Raw genomic sequence first — 17,087 nt, forward strand, 5'->3', positions numbered from 1 at the left:
CATCCCGTTTGTTATATATTTGCAGAAAGTAAAGAAAAGGTTATATTGGGCTGTTAAATAAATGTGCCAGAAACTCAAAACTCAAACATATATTAACTGAAAATCTGTTTGAGATTTACATACTCTACTTTGAATTACTGAACTAATATTTGGTGGCAAAACCATTGTTTCTGAGCACTGCTGGAGGTGATCATTGGCTGTTGGCTAATAGCCTTTGCTATGTTGGACATTCCTCAATCAGTTTGAACAGCTACTTTCCACATCTTTCAGGCTTTGGAAGCCACTTCAAGACATTTGAGCCTATAATTTGCTGCACATTATCTTCAATTAACTCTTTGATCAAAGTATGTTCTTCAACAGAACGATGTCTAGAATAACTAATTTCCCCCAGTATTTCAGAAGGAAATGCACAACCAACGTGTGCATATCCTGTGCAACATTTGTGCAATCTTTGCCTCCCACCTACCTTAAATAAAGGCAGTAATTGACTTGTTATTCCACAGAATCAGTGACTTCAACTACTAAAATCTTGCTATTATTTTGAGCACACCCCTTTAAATGGTTAGTTACTCAGAAAGAGCATCATTCATGCAGGCCTGATAGTTTTCAGGCGCCACGCCGGAATTCCGGCGTACCGACATATACGCGAGAAAAAAAAAGGTTTGCTTAGTGCATGAGTTAAAGTTCTCCGTCACCACGATTTCCGTCATTTTAATTTTTTTGCAGGGAAATCCGTCAAATCATAATAATAAACCACATGCGCGCGCGTGCTATCTGTTTTGAGGATGAAATATGATCCTCTCACTGGATCATCAGCGCTGGATGGATGACGGCGGTGTCATTTGATTGACTTGCGGGTCATCCCGCCTTCTGATTTTCGGACATTACGTAAAAAAGCTACCTCCCTCCTGCCTTAAGTCCAGTTTGTTTTGGTCAGTTTATGTTTTCAACTTGTTTGGTCGTGCCGAAGACATTATTGCTCCGATTCAATCGACATGTGTAATCATCATACAGGTGGTCCACGAGTTACGATTTTCCGTGGTTACTACACATCTCCCATTTACCATATAAAGCCTCGTTTGGACCCAAGTGGTTCTGCGTCGTAAACGGAATTTGGTGTTTGGTGTGCGCGGCATCAGGATAGGCCTTTAGCCTTAGTTAAATGAAGCTACGGATAAAGGTATTTGCCAAAAGGCTAGCTTTAGGATAGGATAACTGCGTATAGTACGTTATGTTCTGATTTACACCGAAAATCGATTTACGACGGATCGACGTCGTAACCCGGGGACCGCCTGTATTTCAGACATCGGAAGAACTTCAGAGGTAGATACAAGATAAATTCAGTATTTTATCTTTATTCTGATGAAGTTTAATTATAAGAAAGTGTTTTTTTTGAGCCAGTACAGGTGGTCAGACGATCTGGTTCATCATGGCCGCCTTAACGGCGTAAGGTGTAATACATGAACAAAAGCACAAAATGTATGTCCTAATAATCCAACACAAAATATTTATTAAATATTTTATATATTAAAACTAACTATAATCATAATACTTGTAATTATTTTAAACTTTATTTGCATAATTCTTTGAGTTGTCTGGTATCCTTTGATTTACTAACAGTAATGAATAAATAATTAATCATGCCTGTTTTTAACATATTGTGTCTAATTGTGTTAACAGAATCTTTAGGTTACAGCATTTTCTCAGAATATTAATAGAAATTTGTTTTTTTTATTTCACCATAATGAGTACCTGACTTATTTATTATTAATTCATTTAAAGATTAATTATTAAATATTAAAAATATGGTACACTTCCACAACACCCCCCCCTCAAAAAAATGTCAGGCTCAGGAATTTTTCCCACTATCACCCCTGTTCATGTTTGTCACGGTGACAGCTCCGGACCCTTCCCTGTGGGCGTGTCATGACGTCGTCTGCGTGCTGTTATGTCCATGTTTGTACTTCCGTGGGTGTGGGTTGTTTGTGAGCGTGTTCGTTTGTTACACCTGTGCCTTGTCTCGAGGTCACATGGGTCTGTGTAACTCACTTATTTAATGTGCGTTCGCGCAGTGTCGTGTGCTCGTCTTTGTCTAAGTTTCATGCCAGTGTGAGTGTCACTTTGTTGTGCTTGCGCCACCGCAGTGAAGCTACGTGTTCATTGTCAAAGTAAAGTTCGTGTTTGCACCTTCTGCTACGTGTCGTGTCCGTTCCTCCGCACGTCACAGAAAGACGAGCCAAAGAGAAAGAGGTATGCCTGGATACGCCACCCGGGCGCCTAAAGGGAAGAGAAAGAGCCGTCGCCACCACGGCTCTTCCCCGGTCCGTCACCACGAAGCCCCTGTCTCCGAGCAGGAGATGATGAGGAACCCGTTGTGCGCGTACATGCTCTGCGCGGCTCGGGAAGCGGAGGATGCGGAGATGGCAGAACACCTACGCCAATCCGCGGTCCGCATGTGGAGGGACCAGGACCTCGCCGCTTCCCTAGAGCCCCCGCACCGGGCGGTAAGAGGCGGCAGGACCGAAACCCCGCACGCGTATTCTCCCATGCCAGTGCCCGAGAGCGCAGAGCAAGGAGAGGATAGCGCGCTACTCCCGGTCTTCCCCGAGGAAGAGGAGACCGAGGAGCCGTTTTGGGTGGGCATGGGCGCCTTTTCCCTCACCCCTCCCGAGGAAGAGGAGGAAGAGTCCTATCCCCCCTCAATGTGCTCGAAGAGCACGGTGGATTACGGGGGTGAGGAAGGCAGTCTCCCACCGTCGGAGGGCGAGACGGAGGGGACGGACTCCGAGGAGGAGGAGTATTCCCCGTCAATGTGCTCACGGAGCACGGTCTGCTACGGAGAGGAAGACGTCAGTGCTCCGCCATCGGAGTGCGAGGCGACAGGCGTGGACTCCGAGGAGGAGTATTCCCCGTCCGTATGCTCGGAGAGCACCGTTCGTTACGGGGGGGATGACGTCAGTCCCCTCCCATCCGACTACGGTGAGGAGAGCGAGGGGGAGAGCCCTCCGTCTGTATGTTCGCTCCCGACGGTATACAAAGGGGGAGGGAGCGGACCGGACAGTTCGTTCGCATCGGTGAGTGGGGATTCCTGCGAGGAGGAGCCCATGGACCACTCCCGATGCGAGACCCCCGCTCGGTCCATGGACTGGAGCGTGGCCGAGGAGGAGGAGCCGGAGATGGACACCACCCCCGATACCGGTCCAAGAGGGGGCTGGCCTGGCAAGGGAGGGGCTTCCTACGGGAGATTCCCGGAGAGGGAGCGCCGGCAGGCCTATCGCGCAGCAAGCCCCTACGGTTCTCCCGGAGGAGGTAGTCACGGACCCGGGAGGAAGGTCGCTGTGAGACCCGCCGGTCGCGCTGCCTCCAAGCGGGCTAAAAGTCGCGCTGCACCTCGCGCGTCCGCCAGGTGTGCTGCCCCCAGGCGGTCGACCAGTCGCGCTGCACCCCGCGCGTCCGACCGAAGCATGGCACCCAAGCGGTCGGACAGTCACGCCGCCCCTCGAGCGCCCGCCAGAGGGACTGGTCCCAAGCGGTCGACCAGTCGCGCTCCACCCAGCGCGTCCGCCGGCCGTGCGGCACCTGGCGGTGAGCGGGCGCAACAGGCGGGAGGAGCACCGCCTGCTGCAGCGTCTCCAGCCCTCGGAGCCTTCGCGCCGCTACTGGCGTTGCCTCAGGCGGGAAGCCTGGCTTCGGGGCTGAATGTGTGTGTTCCGGTGTTTCTGTCTGTCCCCTTGTGTCTCCCTAACCCACTGTTCCCTTTTGTGCCATTTGTGTTTCATGTTCCAGTGTGTGTGTTTGTCAGCGTGCCATTGTTTAACGTTTTCTCCCCTGTCTTCCCAGGGAGGGTGTGCTAGAGCTGTTCGCGGCGGTTCCCGCCGTCGGGGGTGACTGCTCTCGGAGGCTCACGATCCCGGCGGCTCCGGACCTGCCCCGTCGGTGTTGGTTCGGGGCTTCCCAGCTACGCGGGACGCTCCGGGAGTAGCGAGCCCCTGGCGGAGGGTTCTGTCACGGTGACAGCTCCGGACCCTTCCCTGTGGGCGTGTCATGACGTCGTCTGCGTGCTGTTATGTCCATGTTTGTACTTCCGTGGGTGTGGGTTGTTTGTGAGCGTGTTCGTTTGTTACACCTGTGCCTTGTCTCGAGGTCACGTGGGTCTGTGTAACTCACTTATTTAATGTGCGTTCGCGCAGTGTCGTGTGCTCGTCTTTGTCTAAGTTTCATGCCAGTGTGAGTGTCACTTTGTTGTGCTTGCGCCACCGCAGTGAAGCTACGTGTTCATTGTCAAAGTAAAGTTCGTGTTTGCACCTTCTGCTACGTGTCGTGTCCGTTCCTCCGCACGTCACAATGTTCTTAGTGTTGAAATTTTTTGTTGTTTGATTTCTGGGTTTTTGTTACTAAACTTAGATGACAACAAAATATCAATTCTACCAAAAACAGGTAGTTATCAGGCTAATGATTTTGGTCTGATTTTATTATTTTACTACTGTGCACAGTGTGTCACATTGTGATCCGTATAGCCAATATGTAGTAATGCAACAGGTATATTTGCTGTGGACTCTTGGTGGTGATTTATAAAGGCAACCATTGTAAATACTTTCTTTTATTTTCATGTGCAGCGTATGTAATGAGCTGTGGTAAACTGCAGGGATGGGAACCAGTCGATAAAGGCAAACTGAAGAAGGCGGTTGTCAACAAATGTCATATGAGGTCAACATCAAAGACTTTACAAAGGGAAGGAAGAAAATGACTCAAGGTACTGGGGTTTTGTTTTGTTACTTATTTATTTAAGATAAGTGAGAAAAAGTTCTACAGTTTGTTTTGGCAAATTAATTCTATTAGACTATTAAAATTTTGTTTTTTTTTTCAAATTTTAGAGTAATTATTAGACTTTTATTAGGCATGTTTTTATTAGACATAGACATTGTATTTGTCACGGTACAGCTCCTGACCCTACCCCTCTGGGCGTGTGTTTATGTCGTCTGCGTCTAGTCATCTGCGTCTGTGTATCTTCGTGGGTGTGGGTGTGGGTGTGTTCGTGTGTTGTGTTAATCAGTTTCACCTGTGGGCGCGTCCCGTCATCACGCGGGGATTATGTGGTCCATCTATTTAGTGTGCGTTTGCGCAGTGACCCGTGCTCGTCTTTGAGTCTGTCCGCGTTATATGTTTACACGTTATTTGTGCGCTATTTGTAAGACTACAATAAAAGTGTCATTTGTGAACAACGTTGGACTCTGTGCCTCGTCCGTCGCCCAGCAAGCAAACGTCACAGTATTGCATTGAAATTGTTTATATTACTTATTAGAAGTAATGCTTGAAACGAGCATAGCTATCTTTCAGTTGAAGAAAGGGGGGGGGGGGGGGGGGGGGGGGTAGGATACAAGTTATTACATATATTATATTATATTACATTACATACAGTCTATTGGCCAGATTTGACTTGCCAATTCATATTTGTAGTGTGAGATCTTGTGTTTTACGCGTTATTATTTAGTGTTGTTTGTTAACATAAAAATTAAATTAATAAGGCTCAACAGACAGTGTTGTGCAGGGAATATTGTCTTACCTTTGTTGTGTATGATGTATCATATTATGCTCCTGTTTTTTGTTTGTATTTTGTTCTAATCTATTTTGCATCTAATTCAGTTGTACATAAATTGTACTTCAGTTTTTGACATTGCACCTCAGTTATTACTCCTGCAATCTCTTTTTTTCTTTTTGTACACTATGCAACGTTTCTGTTCAAAGAAAAAAGTTGGAACACATGCAAGAATAAAATGTAAAATTATTATAGTTGTGTCTTAATTAAAATTAATTTGTTGAATTTGGGGTAACAAAATGTAACTGAGTAATTTCCTTTTCATTCTATAGTAAAAATGAAAGAGAATTAATTCAATACAAGAAAGAGATATCATTTGGAATTCTGAGTTTTGACTCCTCATTTTCCTCTGGGAGAGTCCTAGACCACACATAAAACAGCGCCGACAGGTTCAGGACAGGTAACGAGGATACTATTCAACCAGCTAATTGTGAGCAACTCCTGAAAAAAGTCAAACATTTCATTATTTTTTTTAAGGCAGGTTCTGTCAAGAGCCCTCCGGGAGCTACAGACCTCCTCCTCCGTGCACTTCTGAGCTGTGTTAAGGACTTTGACCGTCATGGACCTGTTGCATCCAGCCTTGCGGACGTCGACGTGGGTTTGGCTTGAAAGGAGTGAAGCTGAACTCCACCTCCCGTTTGGGGAAGCGGTTATCCTTCTGGCTCTCACTGGAGGAGACCGAGGAGTCCTGCCGAGTGCAATCAGAGAGAGGGCTGATGAGGACAAGACGACACGGGCTTGCAGGTGCTGGAAGGCCCCGAGCCTGTAGTGCTGATCTGGGATCAGGGCTGTATGTTTACTAGGAAATGATAGATCGACACTGATTGCTGTCTGAATTTATCTTAACTGTTATGTCTGCATTGCTCTTCACTGTTGTGTCTGCATCTCTCTTAAATTGTTTACATGTATATCATTATTGTGGCTTTGTGACCATAAGCAGTGAAAAAAAAAACACTGCTAGATTTTAGTAGCCTGCGTGCGTGTGTGTGAGTGAGACAGAGAACATTGAGAACCACATTGAGCTGCACTCTGCCACAGGTCACACAGGCGTCTTCTAACTGTCACAGTACTCACAGGTAACTTGAGACTGTCTTTGATCATCCTGGAGTTGATCATTGGCTGAGCCTTTTCCATTCTGGCTATTCTTCGATTCATTCGAATGGTAGTGTTGCATTTTCTTCCACGTCTCTCTGGTTTTGCTCTCCATTTTAAAGCATTGGAGATCATTTGGGCTGCCTATTATTGTCTGCACTTCTTTATAAGTTTTACCCTCTCCAATCAACTTTTTAATCAAAGTTCGCTGCTCTTCTGAACTGTCTCAAATGACCCATATTTCTCAGGCTTTTAAGGAGAAATGCATGTACAACATGTGCTGGCTTCACCCTTTAATAAGGGCCACCTGATTCACACCTGTTGATGATTGTCCTTACTAATTGAACTCCATGCTGCTATTATTTTGAACACATCCCTTTCAATTAATTTTTCAAATACACAGACTCAATAGCATGTATATTGTTTTAAGGTCCAAGTGAATTTTGGAACTGCTGCAGCTGCTCACACTGGCCACTTATCTTGCATAGCATTACCTAAGGCTTGAATATGTCTAGCTAAAGGGATATTATGTAGTAGGTTAGTGGTTCCAGCCGCATACTCTGTCTCTGAGATCTGTGGCTGTACAACATCTAGCTATCACCCCTCTAAAATCTCCCATAGCTAGCACCTTGCCCACAGTCAGTTTGTCTAGTTTAGATAGCCATAAGCCTCCCCCCTCACGATCCCCAGTGGGCCCAGTTACAAGAGGCATAACTAAAGCTTCATTATCTGACTCCTTAATCATACTCCTTGTTCCTTGATACACCCCATCCTGCTCCAAGAGTTTATTTAACTCATGCATTTGCTTTTTAGCCTCTAATAATCCTGCTCTTACTTCTTCTACTACCTCACTATTCTCATTCTCTGAGTCTACCATAGTTCCCTTCAGATCACATTTAATCATTACCTCCCGTCTTGGTCTCTCTGTCTGATCCTGCCTTGTCTCTTTTCCCTTAGCCTCTAATCTCCTCCCTTTTCTCTCTGCCTTCTGGTGCCTGCTGCCATATCTATTTCCTGAGCTGTGTTTTGTGCTGCATGCTTGCACTAGCTCCTCCCCATCTGACTGTTCAGTGTCACTCCCTGAATCAATCTTCTCCTTTCTGACCACATTACCCCAACCTTCTTGCTGTGCCCTTACATTATCAAATGGCTTCACCTCCTGTCGTCTATTCCTAGGTTTGCACCCCCGCCCTGATGGCGCTGTGCTGGAATCATCAGCTATAACCATCTCGCCTTCCTTCACATATACTACAGGATATATGCCTTTTACGGTTACCTGTGTTTTCTGCTGTGGCGGTGCTGAAGGTGCAAGCCGCTTTATAGACTCATAAGTGGGTGGGTGCTCTAGAGAATTAGTCTCCTCTGTCTCACATTTTTTCTTTGCCTGCTTTCCTATCTTACCAGCCCAAAAACACATATATCTCTTTCTTAGACCCAACTCTCTCTCACCTTTAACCACACCTCTTCCTAATTTTACTTTTCTCAGTCTTCCTGCCTCCTTATATTCTTCCTTTAATTTAAGCAATCTCTCTTTACTTTCCTTTATTTTCTGGACTATTATATCCCCCAAACACACACGGTCTGTTCCTTTTTTACCTGCCTTAGTCACCCATACCTGCAGATGTTTCCTACATTCTATTTTAATTTTTTCCCTTTTCTTAGGATTATCTTCTATTAAAAATAACATAGTACATGTTTGCTCAACTTGTTCATGTAAAGTTTTCCATACCCAGTTATCTATTCCCCAGTTATCATTAAGCTGTTTATACAACCTTTACATTTCCTCACCAGACATGTTGATAAATCACTGGCACTCACATGTCCACGTTATGGTGTCAGGGGCTCAGTCAGGACCGCTCGGTTCTCCACCCTCAAGTCAGGTCTTCTTTCTTGTCCGGCCTTTACTTTGTCCAATTAAGCCAGTTCAGGGAGTCCTCAAAGTCTCACGGAGACTTCAGCCCAGCGTGTTGGGACTCTAACCCAACATATCCGATCAACTCGTCAGTTGGGTTAGAGTCCCAACTGAGTCCCCAGAGTGTAGCTCTGACACCTGTCTGCTTCTGCTTCATTATATACGCTCCTATGGCATCCCCCTTCTCAGGTAAAGATAGGAGGTGGACATTTATCATGTCAAAACCTACAGCTGTTTCCCTTATTCTGGAAGCGTGGTCTCCCGCTTGACCTTACCAAATCGGGTCAGAGAGGACTCCTGTCTCACATCCCATTTTTAGCAACTTGCAAACACTCATAGTTTTGGAAAAGGCACACAAGCACTTACACCGACATTCTTAATAACAAGCAACTTGATGAATAATATAATGTAAACAAAACATAAAGTAAATAATATTTGAATAATACTTTAAGGTTAATTAATATAAAGATTACATAATACTCAAGTATTGTGGTTTAAATATACCTTAGCATGCTTTCACACATATAATCCTTAACAATATCATGAATGCTGAGTCTGTTGACTTTTACAAATCTACTGCACCAACTGGTAAATTGTTTGTCATGTAGTAATATAATCTGTACCTAAAACGGTGATTAATCTGGTTGGTCATACTGGACTGCTATTATTTTGAACACTACTGTATATAGGAAACTTTAGCCGGTGCTTTTTTCTATTAATGAGAAATAGAACCATTTGGAAGAACTTGTTTCATTTATTCAAGAAGTGGTTTATTGTTGGAAAGCCTGAAGCTGATCTTATGATGGTGGTCGTGTCAATTGACCAGCACAATGTGGTGGTGTTTTTCTTTACAGCTGATTAGATGAGGACGATTTTTTTCTCAGTGTCCAGTGGAGATTGTTCTATACAAACACGTTAGCAATATGGATTGATGGAATAATGACAGCATGTCCTTGTTTAAAATAAGCCGTTAGCAAACTTTATTTTTTACTTTAAATAAAAAAGATGAATGAACAAATAAAGTAGATTTTGATCATTTTAGATTAAACGAAAAATGATAACAGATTAACTTTGTAGATTAAACGAACAATTAGGTGACGTATTTCTCTTTAAATGGTGGTGGCAATAAAACTGCTATCGTTTACTAGAGAGGAGCATATTCTTATATTTATTCAAGGTTTTTTGCCAGTAAAACTAACTGGTTTACCTTGTCAGGCTTGAGCAAGCTACGAGAAGGGGTAACATTATTGCCTGCTGTGCTGAACAACCGCTCTGATGGCACACTTGTGGCACAAACACACAAGTAATTTTTGGCCAACTTCGACATCATTGAGAAGCGGGTTTCATTTGCTTTCCACCAAATGAGCGGGTCTTCATCCCCGTTAATTACAGGCTCACTACAATAAGCAGAAAGGTCAGCTGCTGCTTGATCCTCTGCAGACATGTTAGGTGCGCTGGCTGCCGCGGTTTTCTGCAAGAGGCTGCCCAAACTTACTTTCTTTTTAAGCGGTTCAGACTGCGCATCTTCCTCCTGTCCTATGTCTTCACACTCTTCCACTGCACGCACTGCTGCTTCCGATCTCATTGCCAACATCTCTTTCTCAAACCAACTTTTTGTCTCACCCAAAGAAGCGCCATCCGCTTCATATCCATCACGGTATCGAGGGTCGAGAAAGGTGCACTTCCGCAGCAATTTTCTGACATCTTCATTTTCGTATTTGTCCTCCAACTTGACAATGATCGCAGCTTTAAGTGCTTTGGTTAGCGGCACATCGTTGTCTAAGGCAACTAACATTTCTTTGCTGCATAGCTTAAGCATGGGGAATACACGTGAACTGGACACACATTTTTCTCCAGACAAAATATCTGTGAATGCACTAACTGGTTTTAGTGCATCACTGATATCCTGTAGAACATCTGTGTCTTGCCATGACAGGGAGATACTGTTCCGTCTTTCATCAGCCAAAACGTGATGGATAGCTTGTGCCTGTTCAAGGATCCGCTCGATGATTTCCTGCTTGGAGCTCCAGCGTGTAGCGTAGTCCTGTGAAATTGATAATAAAAATAATCTCATTACAATAATCATAGTATTCACTAACACATTTTACTTTCAGCATAGGCCTAGATAAACTACAACAGTATGGAATGAGTTTGTAAATAATGACCCGTTACCGTTATTAGGCTGTGCTGAGGAAGGCCCAAGTCCACTTGCTGCTTTTTCAGTTCTCTCTTTCTGTGCCAGCTGTGTGAGAAGGCTGCAGTGATGGTACGGCACACTCCATTTTTTGCTTTTGGTTTTGCAGTCCGCTGGAAATAGCGAGGTTGAGATTATGCCTGAAACAGTTTAACCACGGCCAGTGCAAGAGCTTGAACACCGCTACAATGTTAGCTCCGTTATCCGTAGTTATGGCCGCGAGTTTATTCTCATCCAGTTGCCATTCTCTAAGCGCCTCACCAAGCGCATCAGTAATGTTGGTAGCGGTGTGAGCTTCCGGGAAAAAGGTTGTTTCGAGACATTTAGATTGTAATTTCCAATCGGGTGTGATGAAGTGGGCTGTCAACGACATGTATGGTGTCATATTCACTGACGACCACATATCTGTTGTTAACGAATAACTGTCTGCCTTCGACATCAGCGCCTGGACATCTTGTCGAACTTTGTTATACAAGTCAGGAATTGCTGATTTAGAAAATAATTTCCTACCAGGTAACTCGTAATGACAATCAAGTGTTTTTATCATGTTTTTGAATAACCTTTTTTCGACTGTATGAAATGAAACCATTTCTTTAGCGAGATATTTTGACACCGCTAATGTGCCAAAACAAGCAAGTGTGTGTTTGTGTGTGTGAGAGAGACAGAGAACCTTAAGAACCACATTGAGCTGCACTCTGCCATTGGTGTCTTGCTCTGGTCTTTCCCCGCTGGTTTCTTGGGTTTGTTGGGGGACAAAACCGTTCCTCCAGACTTTCCCTTCAACTTTGTGTCTCTGGAACATCAAAAGGAACACCTGAAAACATTCCTCTGTTTCCTCTGAGAAAAGCAGCAGGATGAGAAATATGTTGCCATCAAATAGTACGAAGCAACACTTACTGTGCAGCGTCCTGTAGTGTCCCGCTTGTTATCTTCCCTGGGATGTGCGGGATCAGGACTACAGGCAGTCCCACTCTCTCTGGTCCCCCTCTCCAACTTATCCAGCTCTGTGAGAAATGGTTGAATAGCGTTACCAACGTCAGCAACTATAAAAGACGAGTTCCTTAACAATCTGTGTGTTCAAAAAATAGAATGGCCTCCCATTACTTTGTTAGGGATCTGATGTCCTTTTGCCGAGCGTCAAGACATTTCTCCTGTTCCACACGTGCCCTCTCTTTTTCCGCGAGGGTGAACCGTAATTCGTGAATCGACTTGTCCTTTTCCTGAAGCACTACAGGCAAAAGATCAAACACCAGGTGAGGTTTTCCACTTATTTCACATACTAGAGCACACCGCACGAGAGCACCGGTTCAAGAGGTCTAAAGCAGAAGGCGTCTCTGCAACCGTCTGCTGCCACGTTGATTATTTTTAACACAGTGGTTTGGTTACTAACCTCTTTCTGCAGCACGGCAACACGGGTGTTGGCCTGACGCATCTCTGATTGGAGATACGAGATGTTGTACTCCTTCTGCAGCAGATCAGCATGTAAGGTCTTGATTTTATCCTGGTCGTCACACATCTGCTTCTGGAGCCTGTAACCATACAATACAAACTGCTGTGCTGATACTGTGTACAGCCAACTCTTACCATGTTTTCAGTTTGGATCAGACCTATGTATTATTTGATATATAAGGCCAACTGCATGTTATTAAAAGACAAGGGAACAGTTTGAGCATTGCTGAGTAAGATCGATTAATAAGGGTCTTACTTTAAAACCTCCTCCTGGGCCTGTTCGCTCAGGGCAGTGCATCTGTCTTGTCTCAGCTCCTCAAGGACTTTCTCCATCTCCTTTCTGGTGCGGCTCAGCTCTGTCTCCAGGGCCTCGATCTTCCGGCTCTTCTCATTTAAAGTTATCATGATTGCTTTGATGTTTCTCTGGAAGTCACAGTCGGACTCCCGGGAAAGTGTGTGGAGCTTCTGCTGGAGCTCCCCCACCTCCAGCTTCAAGGAGCTGATGGTGCTGGACTGCTGGGTACGCTCTTCTTCCCCGTCCCTGAGAACAGCTTTGGCTTCCTGAAGTTCCTCAGAAAGATCAACCACTGTGTTTGTCTGGATACTTAAATCAGTCTCCAGTGCTTGGAGCTTGGTGCTCATTTCATTGGTGATCTGCTGGAACTCCACAAGCTTGCAGGTCAAAGCCTGATTCTCAGCAGTGAGACGGGTGGTTGCTGCCCTCTCTGTCTCCAGCATGGAGACGGTGTTTCTGTACACCAGGTCCTGCTTCATCAGATCACTGGAGAGTTCCTTCACCTTCTCCTCGAGTCAATGCTGCTCGTGCTGCATCTGGTCCAGAAGCTCGTCTTTCTTTTTCAAAGTCTCTTTAATGCCATCAACAAAGGCCATCTGAAGAAAAACACAGTATCAAAATAGTCAGAGCAGGTATACCTCTTTTGTAACGCTTACAATGTCACCATTTTCTGTACTCTGATATCCTACTGTGTATTGTCACACATTACTATGTATTTGTCATGTTCATCAGAGAGTTAAAAGAACTTACGTATTCAGACGCTGTCTCAATACTCTGCTCTAAAGAATTCTCCAACTTGGAGATCGTTTCATCTTTTTCCTGGCAAGTCATCATGAGCTCCTTATATTTCGCAACCTGATGCTCATAAATCTCTGAGAAAAATCATTAATAAACACAGAAATGCTATTATAATGTGTACACATAATGACACATATGTAATGACAAAATACTTATACTGTGAACGAGACCAACCTTGTGGGCTTCCAGTAGCTGGTTGCAGGTTTTTGTGAGCACCGTTTCCATTTCTGAAACAAGGTCAATACTTCAGTCAGACAGGCAAAACACCAGCGAGAAAAGTTCACCAGAGCGAGAAAACTCACCTTCCGTTTTGGTGCCAAGGAGCTTCTGGCTTTTGAGAAGTTCCTCCACTATTTTGTCCAGGCGTGCCCTCGGGCTTTCGACCACCGCAGGGGACCTGGTTGTGTTCCCTAGACACGTGTGCGTCACCTCAGCATCTAGCTTTTTCTCAACCAGGTTGTCATGCAACACTTCCGTCATCCTGTCCAGACACTCCACCTTGGACTAAACGACAGAGACAGAAACTACCTCGTTATCATATAAATAAAAGAGGTCTAGTAGCATTTTGCATTTATCAGTTCGTCTGATCTTTTTAAGTACCTGTGATATACCAAATTCACTGTCTGTAGAGGTAAATGTACGTATTCAGAGGTAGACCTGTAAATTCGAAAAGCCTCGTCGTGGTGTACTGCATCCCGTCATGCAACTCGCTCACAAATCCGTAAAAAAAAAAAACATGGCAGACGCCAACGGATTTATTGTAGTTTCATCTAAATATGTTGTAAAGAAACTGCACACTTGTATTGGTCAGATTTCAAATGAGAAAATCCACTAACCAACAGCCAGCTAATCATCCGTGAACCCTTTGAATAGTTAAATAGTGCTTTCTTTGTGTTTTACAGTAATCTGACAACTGCTTTTTGGTAGGGACAGATCATATTACAGAGGCGCATATAGCCTTGCGAGTCACTATTGAGACTTTTTAATTGAGTTAGTTTTGGCTTGAAAACAGCTGTTAAGGTGTCTCGCAACCTTATGCTCTCTCTCGCTCTCTTGCTTTTCTACTACTTATTCGAGTAACTATCTCCTGAGCTGCTTACTAGCCTATCTCAAGTTTTCCCCCTGCTTTATCTCTTCCTATTTGTTCTTCGTTTATTTTGGGAAGGGTTTTTGTTATGTCGCGGCCTGCTGCCAGTTACTTCCCCTGGCGTCTTAAATTTCTTTTGCATTTTTCTCCCTTGTGTTTTGCGGTCGAGTTTATTTTCTACGCGTTGAGTTTATTCCGCGTCTCGTGTGATTGGTTTTGCTGTTCGTGTGTGTGTGTGGACACACCCACACATTTTGCTCTTTGCGTTTTGTCGGCACTTGGGTCTACTACTCTCTTGGTTTTGACGCGGTGTATACTTGTTGGTACACCCGACGTTACATGCGTGGCCTTGCCTTGGGCGCGCCCTTTCCATAGTCTCATAATCAGGTCGTAATCTGGTGCACTTTTTTCCAAAAGGATGAGATTGTTCTATCTTTAAATCTTCTATCTATCAGGACCTGTGAGATCCTGTGGACATTTTATTGTGAAAAGTGGAATCCTGTGAGCACTGTATTTTGAATAGAGGGATCCTGTGAGCATTTTAAATAGTGGAATCCTGTGCGCATTTTGTTTTATTTTGAGATGTGTGATCCTGTGGTCATTTTATATTTTATTTTGAGTTGTGGCAACCTGTGGGCATTTTATTGTTAATAGTTGGATCCTGTGAGCACTTACTTTTAAATTGTAGGATCCTATGAGCATTTTTTTTATTTTTGAGCTGAGATCCTGTGGGCATTTTATATTTTATTTTGAGTTGTGGAAACCTGTTGATTTGTGGTATCTTTGGTATATTTAACTTTGTGTGCATTTTGTTTTTTGAATAATTTGTCATTTAAATTTCTTTATTCTTATCATAGTGTTGTCCGTTGGACAATCGGACTGAAAATTGTTTGCACTTTATGGTACAGGTTGTGATTGTCCTTGTGCTGTGAGGAAGTATGTTCCTGAGCCCAGCTGATCTTTTGCAAGTGTGGATGTGCACTTAAATACGCTTTGAAATTGATTAAAACAACTTGTGCTGAATTTGATTCATGACTCGTCCTTTTTTTGCATTAAATAACTGAAAGTAACTAAGTAACTAATAAGAGTAATATGCAGAAACCTTTACACAGTCAGAACATCTCAGAAACCCAATCTGTCCAAAGTGACCTAGAGAAGTTGTCCATTGCAGCAATATCAGAATAAATAAAGTATATAAAATTTGGGTCTTCCAGCCTCACAGTTTGTTCAGAAGCCTGACAGCCTGTGGATAGAAGCTGTTCAGTAGCCGGGTTGTTCTAGCTTGGATGCTACGAAATCTCCTGCCAGATGGCATAATAGTGAACAGGCCGTGTGCTGGGTGACCACTATCTAGCCTGATCTTATGGATTTTCCTCAGGTAGTGAGACTGGTAAATGCCTGGTAATTTGTTCCCTATGATGTATTCTGCTGTACTCACCATTCCTTTAACCCTCATGCCCTCCTCAAATTTTGCACCCTCTGGACACCTTCGTGGCAAAAATGTACACGCACCAAAAAACTGCTCTTAAATCATAATACATCAATATTTTATCTTGCTTTTTTTTTCATAAATCACTTAATCAATTTCAGACCTACTCAAAACTACCAAACATGAAATTATTTTCAGGATTTTAACCCTTTAAATGACAGTTAAATTATTTGAAGTATTGCAATTTTTTTGGAAAAAAACACAAAAAATTGATTATTTTCCATAAAACAAACAGTAGACAGATGGGGCATTGGTGGTAATTAGAGTCTTAGATATGGCAAAGATTAGTAACAAAATTGTTTTGATTGCATTATTATTTTTTATGTAGTGCCAGATTTCATATTTTGCACCCTTTGGACACCTTTGTGGCAAAAATGTACATGCACAAAATCAGCAATAAAATCCTCATATGTCAACATTTTTTTTTTGCTTTTTTTTCATAAATCACTTAATCTACTTCAGCCCTGATCAAAATGATCAAATATTCAATCATTTCCAGAATTTTAACCTTTTAAATGACAGTTTAATTACATGAATGATTAATTATTTGTTTAAAAAACCCACAAAAATTGAATTATTTTCCATATAATAAATACTAGATGGATGGGACATTGGTGGAAATTAGAGTCTTGGATATATCAAAGATTAGCAAAAAAATAGATTTTATTGCATTATCAATTTTTATGTAGTGCCACATATTCCCTCTGAACACCTTCGTGGTCAAAAATGCCCCATTGACTTCCATTGAAACCACGTTTTTTGATCTCACTGCAGTTACAGTATAAAACCATGCATTTTGAAATGTCAGTATTTCATTTTGAAGAAAAGTAGTGAAATTTGACATTTTTACTATATTCCATTGGATTCAGCCATTTTTCCATTTTAGGCTGATGAATGAAATTCTTGTAATTTTGCCAGTTATATTATGGAGTCATGTGACTAACAGGGAAACCCCAAGTGTGTGTGTGTGTGTTCAGTTTAGAAAGAAAGAAGGAATTGAAGAAAGAAAGAACACTTTTGTTGTAATTGTTATTGCTGTCACAAATGTACAATGGAATTAGAACTCTGAATTTCACTATAACCTCTAACCATAACACAACAATACACACATATGGAACAAGAGGCAGCCATGTAAGGTGCCTGGAGAGCCTTTGCTCAAGGGCCCATAGTGGTCC

At 43.3% G+C, this 17,087-nt stretch overlaps 1 protein-coding gene across 1 annotated transcript; it reads right to left on the reverse strand.

The window, feature by feature from the left end:
• Nucleotides 1-12,061: 12,061 nt before the first annotated feature.
• LOC143489205 (uncharacterized) lies at nt 12,062-13,017 on the reverse strand. Its single transcript, XM_076988057.1, has 3 exons — nt 12,500-13,017; nt 12,185-12,323; nt 12,062-12,073 (listed from the first exon to the last, which is right to left on the reverse strand). The coding sequence occupies exons 1-3, from the start codon at nt 13,015-13,017 to the stop codon at nt 12,062-12,064; spliced, it is 669 nt and encodes a 222-aa protein (XP_076844172.1).
• Nucleotides 13,018-17,087: the final 4,070 nt, after the last annotated feature.

Source organism: Brachyhypopomus gauderio, unplaced genomic scaffold, assembly GCF_052324685.1.
Source record: "Brachyhypopomus gauderio isolate BG-103 unplaced genomic scaffold, BGAUD_0.2 sc60, whole genome shotgun sequence".
NCBI lineage: Eukaryota > Metazoa > Chordata > Actinopteri > Gymnotiformes > Hypopomidae > Brachyhypopomus > Brachyhypopomus gauderio.

What these genes read in the sequence shown, in the direction of transcription:
- LOC143489205 (XM_076988057.1), bottom strand. Translation starts at nt 13,017, where the DNA reads ATGAAGCAGGACCTGGTGTACAGAAACACCGTCTCCATGCTGGAGACA. An exon ending in GCCCAGGAGGAGGTTTTAAA is followed by an intron (nt 12,324 to 12,499) that starts GTAAGACCCTTA and finishes GTATGGTTACAG; the next exon opens with GCTCCAGAAGCAGATGTGTG.